The 13,009-nt window shown below is 36.8% G+C and overlaps 1 protein-coding gene across 3 annotated transcripts in view; it reads left to right on the forward strand.

Annotated features, from left to right (window-relative positions):
• itgb5 (integrin, beta 5) overlaps nt 1-12,678 on the forward strand; it is a 40,899-nt gene extending 28,221 nt beyond the window's left edge. For 2 of the 3 annotated variants that reach the window (XM_051905682.1, XM_051905680.1), the window contains 5 exons: nt 4,003-4,225; nt 6,641-6,741; nt 9,081-9,200; nt 9,422-9,588; nt 11,573-12,678. In XM_051905682.1, the coding sequence (XP_051761642.1) occupies nt 4,003-4,225; nt 6,641-6,741; nt 9,081-9,200; nt 9,422-9,588; nt 11,573-11,668 (707 nt within the window). In that variant the 3' untranslated portion in view covers nt 11,669-12,678. Of the gene's footprint in view, nt 1-4,002; nt 4,226-6,505; nt 6,540-6,640; nt 6,742-9,080; nt 9,201-9,421; nt 9,589-11,572 lie in introns of those variants that run through there. The other variant, XM_051905681.1, reaches the window with a different exon arrangement.
• Nucleotides 12,679-13,009: the final 331 nt, after the last annotated feature.

Below are 13,009 nucleotides of genomic sequence, written 5' to 3' on the forward strand. Positions count from 1 at the left end.
GCAGAGGCTAAAAGGGTCTTTATAACAGGAAGGACAGGTCAGGGTCAGCATATCTGTTGACCAAAAGCAGTACTGTACAGTGATTGACAAATGGTTTCTGCATGTCTGGAATGTAGCTTGTTGAAATAACAGTTAAATCCATTCAGTGTTAAATATGTTGAGTTAAATTTTTCTTTTAAAGAAGCAAAAAAAAAAAAAATATTGCTGAAAAGTAGATGTCCTACATTTAAAACTTACAAATGGTGTAATTTTAGAAATGGAGAATGACAAAAATCCTTGTTTTCCACTTTCACTTGTTCTGGATTTTTTTTGCAGAGTGATTTGTGATTTTTAATACTTTAGTTAATGATAACACTGGTAATATGTTGTTTGTACAAGAAACTAGAACAAACAGACACTCAAGCATGCAGACAGGAAATATTTAAACTGGTCACTTACAGCCTTTAGAAGTATTTTCCATTGGAAAGCTCTGCTTTATTTTTTTTCTACATTTGTTTACGTTTCCACTTCAGTTTGGTGTATGAGCATGCTATCAATATGGTTTCATGACTCATTCATTAAAATAAATGAAAGATTACAAGCCTACACATTTTCTTTCAAATATGCCTGTCAAGTTAATCTCAGTCTATTTCATGTTTTAGTAATTTAAAGGCAGGAAAAAGGACATTTTCATCACAAAGGGATGGCTACGCACTTCACAAAGACTTCACAGCAATAGAGCTCAAGCGTACACTATTCAAACACTGCAATTTACAAGCACAGACTCTGTGTTGACTGTGAAACTTTGCACCCTTAAATAAACCTGATACTTGAGGTTGACGGTAATTGACATATTTCAGTGCTTGCGTGGCTTTGGACTCACTCATGTGTGAATTTGTTGAGTTTAACTGTGGATGTGGTCGAAATGGGCTGGAGCTCATTCCCAGAGGCTTTCAAACATGGATCTGCCTTTCTGGCATGGCAACAGCACATTTATTCAGTGACCTAAATAAAAGACCGGATTTGGAAATGCTGGGAGAGCAGGTCTGCGTTGATTCTCTAGCATTTGTTATTTTATTTGTGTTTAGATGATGATTTGATATTCTAGCTTAGCGTATTAAATATGAAGACTGTTAGTTCTGAATGTTTCTGGTAAAAATGTGAAGCCTGTGAATGCTGTTCAGCACCGTCACACATACACACACCTTTAGAAAGCAGGTGTGGAGAACACGCCACAACGCGTCTTTGTTCATTCCAGATTTGTTCAGAGGGTCATTCATTCAGTAAAGGTGTTCACTGAAGGTGTACTCTGTGCTTACTGTCTTAAAATACACCCCAAGGTGTGGCATAGCACATTAAATTTAACTATCAGGACTTTTTTTTTTTTTTTTTCTTATATTACACTCATATCCCTAACAGACTTGGATTCTTACTTTATTAAAGGTCCTTATTTGAAAGTTAGACTTTTTTTTTTTTTTTTTAAATATAAATGGGGAACCACTTAATTTATATTGTATCTCTCAGGAAAATTTGGTGTTTGTCAGAGAAGTATTCAGTGGTTAAACATTCCTGGATTGTATTAGTTCTGCTGTGGCACCACAATGAGAAATTTATTGTGTGGGAGCTGACCAGCATGGCCTCAATCGGACAGTTTTAGTGCCTGCTGTGTGTGTGCGTGCGTGCGTGTGTGTGTGTGTGTGTGTGTGTGTGTGTGTGTGTGCGTACATCAAACGCATCATTCCTCACTATACATATGTTTCTCACAGAGTCAAATCTGATCATTCCTGAGAGTGTCATGTGACTTCATACTTTTAGCATTTCCACGGTAGTTCATGTTTCTTATCAGTAGTGGGTGCAAGGATGTGCAATATCCTTAAAGGGATACTTCACCTAAAACTTCTCCCATATTTACACTACCGTTCAAAAGTTTGGGGTCGGTAAGAATTTTATTTTTTATATATATGTATGTAAATGTATGTTTTTATTTATTTATTTATTTATTTATTTATTTATTTTATGTCTCTTAAGCTAATGGAGACTGCATTTATTTGATTAAAAAATCAGTAAAACCGTAATGCTGTGAAATATTATTACAAAATAATTAAATCATTTCAAATAAAATAATAATAATAAAGTAATTTTAATGTTTTAATGTATTTTGCTTCTGTGATGGCAAAACTGAATTTTTCTTTAGTGTCACATGATCCTTCAGAAATCATTCTAATATGGTGAATTGCTGTTTAAGAAACATTTCTTGTTATTATCAATGTTGAAAACAGTGCTGCTTAATACACTGCCCGGCCAAAAAAAGTCGCTGTTTGGATTTTAATAGGCAAATGCTTAAGAGTCTATGGATGGATCATTATTACAGTGATTACTATTTTTCTAGCATGTTATATGTTTGGCAACTGTTCTTTTAACCCTAAAAGATGGAGTGTGTAGCTTTTCATTTCTTAAACAACCATGTATTAAGATGTATCATGGCCATATTTCAGGATAACAATGTCAAGATTCATCAGGCTCAAATTGTGAAAGAATTGTTGGGTGGGAGCATGAAGAATCATTTTCACACATGAATTGGCACTGACCTTAACCTCAGTGTAAGTTTTTGGGATGTGCTGGAGGAGACTTTACAGAGTGCTCACCTCTTGCATTGTCAATACAAGATCTTGACCAAAAAATGATGCACCTCTTGATGGAAATAAATGTTGTGATGTTATTTCCATCAAGAGGTGCATCAATTTTTGGTCAAGATCTTGTATTGATAATGCAAGAGGTGAGTACTACTCTAAAGTCTACTCCAGCACATCCCAAAGACTTTCAATGAAATTAAGGTCTGGACTCAGATGTGCCAATTCATGTGTGAAAATGATTCTTCATGCTCTCTGAACCATTCTTTCACGATTTTAACCCTGGTGAATCTTGACATTGGCTTCTTGGAATATGGCCATGTCTTCCTACATTGTTGTTTTAAGAAATGAAAAGGTACACACTCCATCAATTAAGGGTTAAAATAACCGTTTCCTTGGAAAACAAAAGTTTCGTGAAGTAGCTACAGTAGAGAGAATATTACGTATTCACTACTTTTATGATGTGTTTGCTTAAAACCCTCTGGTCACTGTGAACTGCATGAAGGTCTTCTTTCTACAGGAAATTTCTACTTTCTACAGAAAAAATAATTTATGCAACGACATGAGGAGGATAAGTAAATAGTCACAGAACTTTCATTTATGGCTGAACTATGACTTTTAAAGCAGATCTCCTGATCTTTCCTGCAAGTTAATATGCCCAACACAAAGTGGCGACCTCTCTGGATTGCAGTGCACAAGCACAATACTGCAACTTTAAAAAATGTGCGCTTAATTTTTTCCAACATCTTCCTGTTCTTGTGCAATCATTGCTTTGAGGCTGCAGCTGATGCCACGCCGCTGCTTTCAATCTGTTCACAGCTGTTTTGCCATGAAAGCGTGTTTTGTTTTACATCACTTACACTGTAAGACCCTTCACGTTTTTGCATGTACTCTACTACATCATAATATAAACTTTCAGTCAGGTCACTCACACAGCGACTAGTTTAACACATTGGCACATTTGCTTCAACACACAGAGTTTTGCTCGCACACAGTGATGGAGACGCACGCCAAGAAACCTTGGTGTTGGAATGAAGAGATCTGCATGTAATCAGTCCACTGGAATGTGCTCTGCTGTGGACAGAGAGACTTTAGAGAATGTGGGAGAAGCAGACAGCGGTCATCTTTGTGCCATGACAGAGAAATGTGGAACGCTTGTGTTTCCATTAATGTCAGCAAATGATGGTTCTATGCAAACTCTCAATGTGTGTATAGCATTGTGTGTTTCTCTGAGAAGGCTTTGTGTTTAGACCTTTTGTCCATGCCAGTGATTTAAGCACGTTTGATAGTGCTGGATTTTTGCACATACCAGCCATTTGACAAAATAAAGAGTTTATTTTAGTTCACAAGTTATATAAAGTTTATTCTGAACCTATCTTTCCCTGTTTTCCAGGTCATGGGGAATGCCACTGCGGTGAGTGTAAATGCCATGCTGGTTATATTGGAGACAACTGTAATTGCTCTACAGAGACGGCTTCCTGTGTGTCAGACGACGGAAAGATCTGTAGCGGGCGGGGCAGCTGTGTGTGTGGGCGGTGCCAGTGCACTGAGCCAGGGGCATTTGGGGACACATGCGAAAAATGTCCCACCTGTCCAGATGCATGTGGAACAAAGAGGTATGAGACTGAGGATGCTCAAACTAACTTAACTGAAGCTTATTGATAAGTATTTACAGTTTCTAATATAATGCTGTCTTTAAAAGTTACGTCATTGTTAAAAAATAATTGCTATGGGATTTTTACTGCATATTGCAACCAATAATATACTGTTGTGCTCTTTTCCAGCGATTCAACCTTGTGTTTCTTTAAATTGGAACTTCTTGTTCCTAAAATTGAACTTGCTACATACTAGTGCCATTCCAGTGAAGGATTGCAGTGCTTTTATAATATCTACACTATCAGTCAAAAGTTTGGGGTCAGTTAGATTTTTACGATTTTTTTTTTTTTTTTTTTTTTTTTTAAGAAATGAATACTTTTATTCAGCAAAGATACATTAAATTGGTCAAAGGTGACAGTAAGGATATTTATAATGTTACAAAATATTTCCAATTCAAATAAATGCTGTTCTTTGAACTTTCTATTCATTAAAAAATCCTGAAAAAAATGTACCACTGTTTCCTCAAAAATAAGCAGAGCAACTGTTTTCATCATTGATAAAAAATAATTGTTTCTTGATCACTAAATCTGGAAATTCAGCTTTGCCATTACAGTAATACATTTTAAATATATTAAAATAGAAAACACTTATTTTAAATTGTAACAATATTTCACAAAATTGACTTTTTACTGTATTTTGGATCAAAAGTGGGTAAGTATAAGAGACTTTTCAAAAACATCTTACCGACTCCAAACTTTTGAACTGCAGTGTATGTAATACCAAGATTTGCTAGGTTCTTTCATACACGGGTATAAGCATGGTGGTTCTGATATTTATTAAAAATTAATCTGCCCTATTAATAAGTTACATTGAAAAGCACTTCTTTGTCCTTCATAAATCATGAGTTCTTACTTCATTGTTGAGTTGCAGAGCTTAACTCAAAGACTCTAGAAAGCAATTATAAACACTTCTTTTTTTTTTTTTTTTTTCTTTTTTTTTTTGTACTAGTCCCGTGTTAACATGTAAAATGTTTAAATATTGTGGTTATACTCAGGGGTGCACATAACTTTTTTTGGTCTGGTTCTCAAGGGAGCACCTGGAGATGTTGCTTGGTACTCTCACTCTACGTGACACTCTTATCCTAAAAGCTGTCCTCATCACTTTCCTCCTGAATGCTCACTATCTTCTTTTCTCTCAAACATGGTAGATGATGATAATGATTTTTTTTATTTTATTTTACTAACATTAATGACACAGACAACAGCAAGAATATTAGGCTGCTGTCACTTTAAGAAAGATAGCACGGACCGAATAACTGACACACATCCGGTTTCTTTCTCAGTTGTTCACTTTTGACACAACCGAGAGAATACTTGCCGAGACAGGTATTTTGACATAATTTTGTATTTTGGTATTTTGACAGCTTGATTTTGCAGTGTTGTCTAATGTCCGTTAAAGCAAAAGTGTACAAAAGTGGGTATTATGTGATTACGGACACAGCAATGCATCATGTATTATAAGATCGTTATGTTTGTAGCGTGATCCATTAAAACGTACAATATAGCCTATTTCAGTTCAGACCTAGATATTATTACTATTACTCCACTAGGTCTAAAATATATTGTTCGCTGCAAACATGATGGTCTTAAATGTATTAATTATTAATTTACTATTAATAAATGTATAAAGTTGCATAAAATGGAAATACTCAAAGTAGGCTAACTATGTTACCTCAGATGGATGAATGGTTGGATTCCACAACTGGTAAGATAAAACATATATAAGACAATACAACATTTACTGTAGGAGCCATACAATTTACTGGTGACTTAATTTAAAAAACTATTCTATTGCCCTTCTGATTTGGCAGTAAAATTAGCCGATTTTGGGTGCGTAAGATGTGAAGGATTCTATGGTCCAGTTAGTATTTTCAGCCCATAATGGCGGCCGCGCCATCTAGTGGCTGTTACCCAAAAAATATCAGTGTCGCCTCTTGGGTTCTAACCTCTTTGCCAGAGATGGAGAAAAATTCTACTCCAGTAAGTAAACGTGTCCCTGTGTCCTCAAAAATGTTGGTACTCAAAAGCGCTTCCCTCCATGTTTTCTGGTGCACATCGTTTATTTTTTATCACGCATGCGCACTTGCGTACCACTTATGTGCACCCCTGATTATACTGACAGAACAGTGTTAACATTTTAATGTTTTTAATTTCTGTGACATTAGGTAGCATGTCACAAGATTGAACTTATATGTTAATGTATGCAGCTCGAATAACATCTCATAACATGTTCTCCATTAGACTCATCAAAGCTGACTGACAGGGTCTGAGATGTCTTTCCTTCATCATTGACTTTTGGTTAGACTCAACCCTGTCAAACTTTCTAGTATTGTGTTAGTTATAGTTTGAATGATTTTTCTGAATGTTTCTCCTCAGGGAATGCATCGAGTGCCATCTATTTAACACAGGGAGACTGGCCGATAACCAGACCTGTCAGCGCATGTGCAAGGATGAGATCATCACCGTGGAAACACTCAGTGAGTGCACACTCAGAAACACTTGACTCTGAATAATGTTTGAGGGTTCAGATAGTGTTTCCCCACCCTGCACAGACACACTTTTTCTTCAGAGACACACTGGCTAAAGATAATACATGTGTATGAGCGTTTAAGCCAAAGAACAATAACATACATTTTAAATATTTGTTTTATGCCCTGCTTTCAGTTAACTATTCAATAAATACAGTGCTTTATTGCCTCAGCAGTGGCATATTAAACTTTGCAGAGGTTACAAAACATGTTATTTAAAACTTGTGCACATAAGAATGGAATTGCAGCATTTAAGTGTTTGTCATTTTCATACTACTGGTATAAGAGACCAAGCAAGTAAGTGAAGAAAATGTCTTTAGCAGAGTTTCACAAACCAAAAAAATATTTTTGTATCAGTTAATGGTGCAATATGGCATCCTATGTGAAGATGAAATACATTTACCTAAAAAATATAAATGGCTATGTTTCCATCCAATGTTGCAAAGTTAACTTTTGTGCAAATTCGGAATATCGCACAAAACATTTGCAAATAAAGCAGCATTTCTATCCCATGTGTTCGAGAGGACAAAATCACCACTTCCTGGGAAATTGGTGCAAAATACCTGTAATAAAAATAGAAGTTGCTGCAATCGAGAAAGCCACTGTGGCTCTCTTTTTCCTTCATCATAAATGTCTCTGAGCGTGCAGACGAAATGCAATAAGCGCTGTCATGTTGTCTGGCGTTCGGATGCCTGGTGTTCGGGAATGCAATCATGTGAGATGCTTCTGGGAAGGAATTAAACCAAATCATTTTGATGACAGACTTTGGCTCAGGCATTTCGGAATCATCAAACCAGCATTTGAGATGCTTTGCAATGAAACTGATCTGCAGGTTAGTTCAGTTATCCAATCACATCCTCTGTTGAGGCAAAGTCACAACTTTGTTTGCGCTAGTTTTTTGTAGCGCATTGAGGGATTTATTTGGTAAATGAGTTTCCATCGTAGTTTATGCACATGTCTTCTCATCGGATAAAAAAATGTATCTGCCTCAATTGATTCCATTTTTTTGAATTTATGCACATTTTGGCATTTACATTTAGTGTTTTTTATATGTGATATATCCCAAAATGCGCATAAAAATAGGTGAAAGGAAACCGCTAATGATGGCTCGTTTATTTTATTATTTGTTTTTAGGCTTTGCCATTTTATACATGGGAATAGTCAAAGGTGGTAGAGAAGATCGGAAAATTCTAACAACATTCACACTAACTCCCAGCCTGTGTCATCAACACACTGGTTACTTAACATGCATCTTCCTTGACTTCAGTCAGAGAGAAAACTTGAATCCAGCTGTAATCATGAAGGAGCTCATTTCATAGAGCTGTCTGTTTTCCCTCTCATCAGGACACACAGTTGGTCCAGTGCCACAGTTTGTGCTTCCAGGTCATGAATGTGTTACTCGCGGCAGGGTGAAGCGCGGTTTGTGGTGTATCATGGCCAGCTCTGTTCATGTTATTATCTGGAGAATGTGAGTCTGGACGACTCTGCAGCACTCGCTGTTCTGTGTCCCATGGAGAAAGCCTGTGTTTACTGCTTTTCCTCACAACCCTGCTATTAATTCAAACCACTAATATGTAAAATGCTCAAACTATATAAAGAATAGCACTTTAGAAAATGAATGTTTATTTTTGTCATATGTGGATCTTTTTATTTATGTTTTTGTACTATTTTTAATTGTATTTATTTATAATTATGAATGATTTATTAGAGTTTGAAAGCTATTAATAAAGTTTATGAGAACTTCTCCAGGGTTTTTATAACAGGTTTTATTGCACGAGGCATTTTTTACATGTGTCTAGGAATGCATGAACGAATGTTTATTGTTGAGCAATATGATGCTGGACTCATTATCTGAGATATTGCAGCGAAACACTCAGGATGCTTATGAACTCTTTAAGGCCTTTCCATGTCACCCCTAATTGTAAAAGAAGGCATTATGGATTTGATGTTTTACAACATTTTTCTGTCATTTGAGTCAGCTGACTTCCTTAATGGACTCCACATGTGCATACCGGAAACTTCCAGTTCTTTTAGTGAAAGAGGCTCCATAGTTAAATGACTAAGGAAGGGGGAGACTTCCTAGTCTGTAGGGGATTTTAATTATAATAACATTTAAACATTCTTGACTAATCTGGGTCCTTGTTGAGGAATGCAAGGTCTGGTCCAAAAATAATTACAGAGTTTCAAGATTATGCCATTGGCTCGACATGTTCTACTTTCTCACTTTGTTTCCTCAGCCACAGTTTGGACGGCTTTTTTATTGAACTCAACTCCTCTCTCTGTTTCAGAAACTGATGCTCCCAACACCGTTCAATGCGTGTATAAGACCGAGAATGACTGTGTGATGAAGTTCACATACTCCGAACATGCCAACGGCCAATCGGTCCTCACCGCTCTTAAAGAGCCAGGTCAGTATTTAGCACTTCACAACTACTTCTTTAAGAAGTAGTTCTGCTTTCTGAATCATGTTAAACACACTTATTTTGGGGAAGAATAAGAGAAGAAATTATCAAAGTAAAAGAAGTTATTATTAATATTGCCATTTCTGATGCAAACACTGTTTCTAATGGGAAGGGCGTCAGCTAAACATCTTATCATACATTATGGCCATGCATTTGTGTATTTACAGAATGTGCTGTTGCCCCAAATGCCATGACGGTGCTTCTGGCAGTTGTTGGCAGTATCTTGTTGATGGGCATCTTGCTGCTAGCCCTCTGGAAACTGGTCATCACCATCCACGACCGCCGCGAGTTTTCACGCTTCCAAAGTGCACGTTCACGGGCGCGTTATGAAATGGTGAGAACTCAATCTGCTGCACTAAGTTTGACGGAAATTATAGCAATCAGATAATTTTGAGTGTGAAATGTACTCAGAAATACTTGTCACAATACTTGTTTACTGATCAAATCTTTTGCTTAAGGTAGGGTAGGTAATTTTTGGAGAGGCTAGCAATAGTGAGCTAGCTTTGAAAGCATAAGATCCAAACAAAAGCGTCACGAGACAGCGTTAAACTACATGTCTCAAAGCACATAACATTACAATAATAATAAATGTAAACAACTTACAGCACTGACCTGTACCACCTGACTGCTGCAAATTAATTTCGGTATTGATAGTGTTGCCATTGAAACGCATAAATTTGAGTCACGAACCTCCCCGAGTATAACGTCAAGGGTTTCCATCTCTTCCAAATTACTGTTTGGCATAAATGCAGCATAAGCTCATTGTTTTGTTTTGGACCGAGGGATATTGGACGAACATTGGATATTGGATATTGGACGAACATTTTATGGATGTATGTCTTCCACAGACCATATAAATACATTTAGACCACTTAACTTAGTGATTGCTATCGGAATCTGAAGAGACTTTCAACCAGCATAAAAAAAAAAAAAATGTTTTTGAAGTAAATTACCTACCCTGCCTTTTAAGATGTTTTGTCTTGTTTTGGTTGTTGTTGTTGTTGTTGTTGTTGTTGTTTTTTGTTTGGTTTTTTATATTTATTTATTTTATTTATTTTTTATAATTTTTAGACTACCGATCAAAAGTTTGTGGTCGGTACGAATGTATGTATGTATTTATTTATTTATTTACTCCTTTAAAGAGTCTCTTATGTTCACCAAGGCTGATTATTTGATCAAAAATACAGTACAAACAATAATATAATGAAATATTACAATTTAACACTATTTTCAGTGTCACATGATCCTTTAGAAACCATTAGACTTGTTCGAGATGAACTACACTAGCCTGCCACCGGCTGGCAAGATCTGCTGGTTGCAGGCAGGGAGGATTACAGAGACGGCCGTCAGGTCGGACACTTTGTGCTTTCCGTAGTGTGCTGAACCAATGTCATTCATGGCAGACCACGCGATTTTTGCATTGATTGTAGCCGAAGAAGTGGATATGATTGAAATTCCCATGTTTTGAATATCAGATATTCAATATCAAAATTGGTTAAATACAGGAACTTGTCTAAGGAAAAACACGCAACACATGTTGTCCTTGTCATCACAGAATCTGACCAATGAGAATAAAGTGTGTCGTCATCGAGGCTTTTGCAGCCGATTTTGAACAACTGCAGAGCCTGACCTAGGTGGCTGGTCTCGTTTTGCTCTCGCGGTACTTTGATCGTAAGGCGGCTACAGCGCTGATCAAAGTCGGACAAATTTGCTAACCAGAATGCATTGCTTTTGTTAGGCGGCAGCCAATCTTTGCTGCGCTGTATGAAGTCGAACAAGCCTATTGTAACATTTGGCTGGTGCTTTGAGTTGGTGTTCAAGAAACATTTCTTATTATCAATATTGTGCTGCTCTATTTTTGTGCTGCTAATATTTTTGTGGAAATCATGATTATTTATTTTTTTAAATAGTTCAAAGAACAGCATTTATTTGAGATAATAATCTTTTGTAACAAATGTCTTTACTGTCACATTTGATCCATTTAATGCATGCTCATTGAATAAAAATATTAATTTCTTTTTAATTTATTTTCTAATGGTAGTGTTGCTGCAGTCTAGTGTATTAATATAGCATTGTTTGTTAGTTACTTAAAATCTAAATAGCTATGTAATCACAAGGACAAAAACAACTAGGCTTTGATTGAAACCATGAGGCCTTTTGGAAAACATCAGTCAGCTGGGAGCGCAGATCATTCATGATGATCATTCCAAGGCTGTGGTTCAAAAGCTCTGTTCGCTCTGTCCTTCTAACTATGTGTGTTTCAATGAACCCAATGACCTATTCACTCTTCTGTATGTTTCTCCATGTCTTCCTCCTAGGCATCTAATCCTGTTTATAAACAGTCCATCCCCTCTCACCCAATGGAGACATTCCATATGCACAGTACTAAGTCGTGCAACGGAGGAGTCCACTGATGAACCTGCATTTGGACTGGGGGACATGGCAGGACCTGTCCAGCGCACTTCTGCACTACAGTGGAGGATAGAGACAGAGCAAATTTTATGGTCTTTTGTAATGCAAACCTTTTTTTGGGGGGTGGGTGGTTCCTGAGGATTGGAACTGATCTTTATGCGGTTGGGTAATGAAAGTTCAGTGATGAGCAGCAGTTGGACACATGCCGAATATGAGAAGAGGATTGGCTTGACTAGTTGGAGAGGCAGGGCTTACCAGCCTTGTCCAGAAAACTTCATGAGCAATGGACGTTGACCTGCCATGGACCGCTTGCTTGAATATAACTCCTAATTTTCTCCAGTTCTAACCATACCTCCTGCTCATTATGATGGATTTGCTGTGCATTGTTTTACAGGCAAAAAAACAATGTCGCCATTGTAGATCTTTTTTTTTTTTTTTTTTTTTAAATTGTATATTTTTAACATTGTGCCTTTCCCAGCCATTGCACATTTTACATGAATTAAATTTATTTAGCACATGTACAGTAGTCAGATGCCATAAAGTTTGCATAGAACGCAACAAAATGCGAAATTATACATCAACTCTTTAATGAAGAGATGGGTACTAACATAACTAGAGCAATAATTCTACTTAACTCTTGTTTTGCACATTGTATATTAGGTTACGGTTTATCAAGTAAAGCAAGAAATGCCACTCTACAACACTAGTCTTTGGTGTATTGCCACAGCTGGCACATTTTAATAATAATTTTCAACTGTACAGTGTGATGCAATAACACTGCCTGCTGATAATTCAAGAGTGTCTCTTTTCTTTTTGGAACAATTACATTTAGAAGCTCCACACCCATCCCATCAGGACATGGACCAAGTAAAAAATGACACTGGACACCCACCTGCCAGAAAGAACTCAGATTGACCCCATGCAAGTCATGTTTGTTTCTACTTAAAAGCACAGAAAGTGCATTATTAGGGGTGTTTTTGCATTCAGTGGAATAAAAAAAACACAAACAAGGTCTAGAGACGTGTTTTTTTTTTTTTTAAAGTTGAACTTCTTTTAACACGAGCACCTCATTTTTAGAAAGGTGTGTCACGTGAGACACTGCAATAGAAGCAAGAAATAAATATATGATATATATCTGCACATCATTTCTTAAAAATTAATGTGCCCTCATAATCTTTAATCAAAACAATTTTCCCTTCCTCTTTCAGCAGCTCCTCTCTTCTCACATTACTGGCGTGAGGGCAGGACAACCTGTCAATCACATGACATCACAGCAATAGTAAACCACAACTATCCAATCAAAGCCCCATGGACACAATCAAATCCCGTCCTACATTTTTTCT

Source organism: Ctenopharyngodon idella, chromosome 9 (genome assembly GCF_019924925.1).
Source record: "Ctenopharyngodon idella isolate HZGC_01 chromosome 9, HZGC01, whole genome shotgun sequence".
Classification (NCBI taxonomy): domain Eukaryota; kingdom Metazoa; phylum Chordata; class Actinopteri; order Cypriniformes; family Xenocyprididae; genus Ctenopharyngodon; species Ctenopharyngodon idella.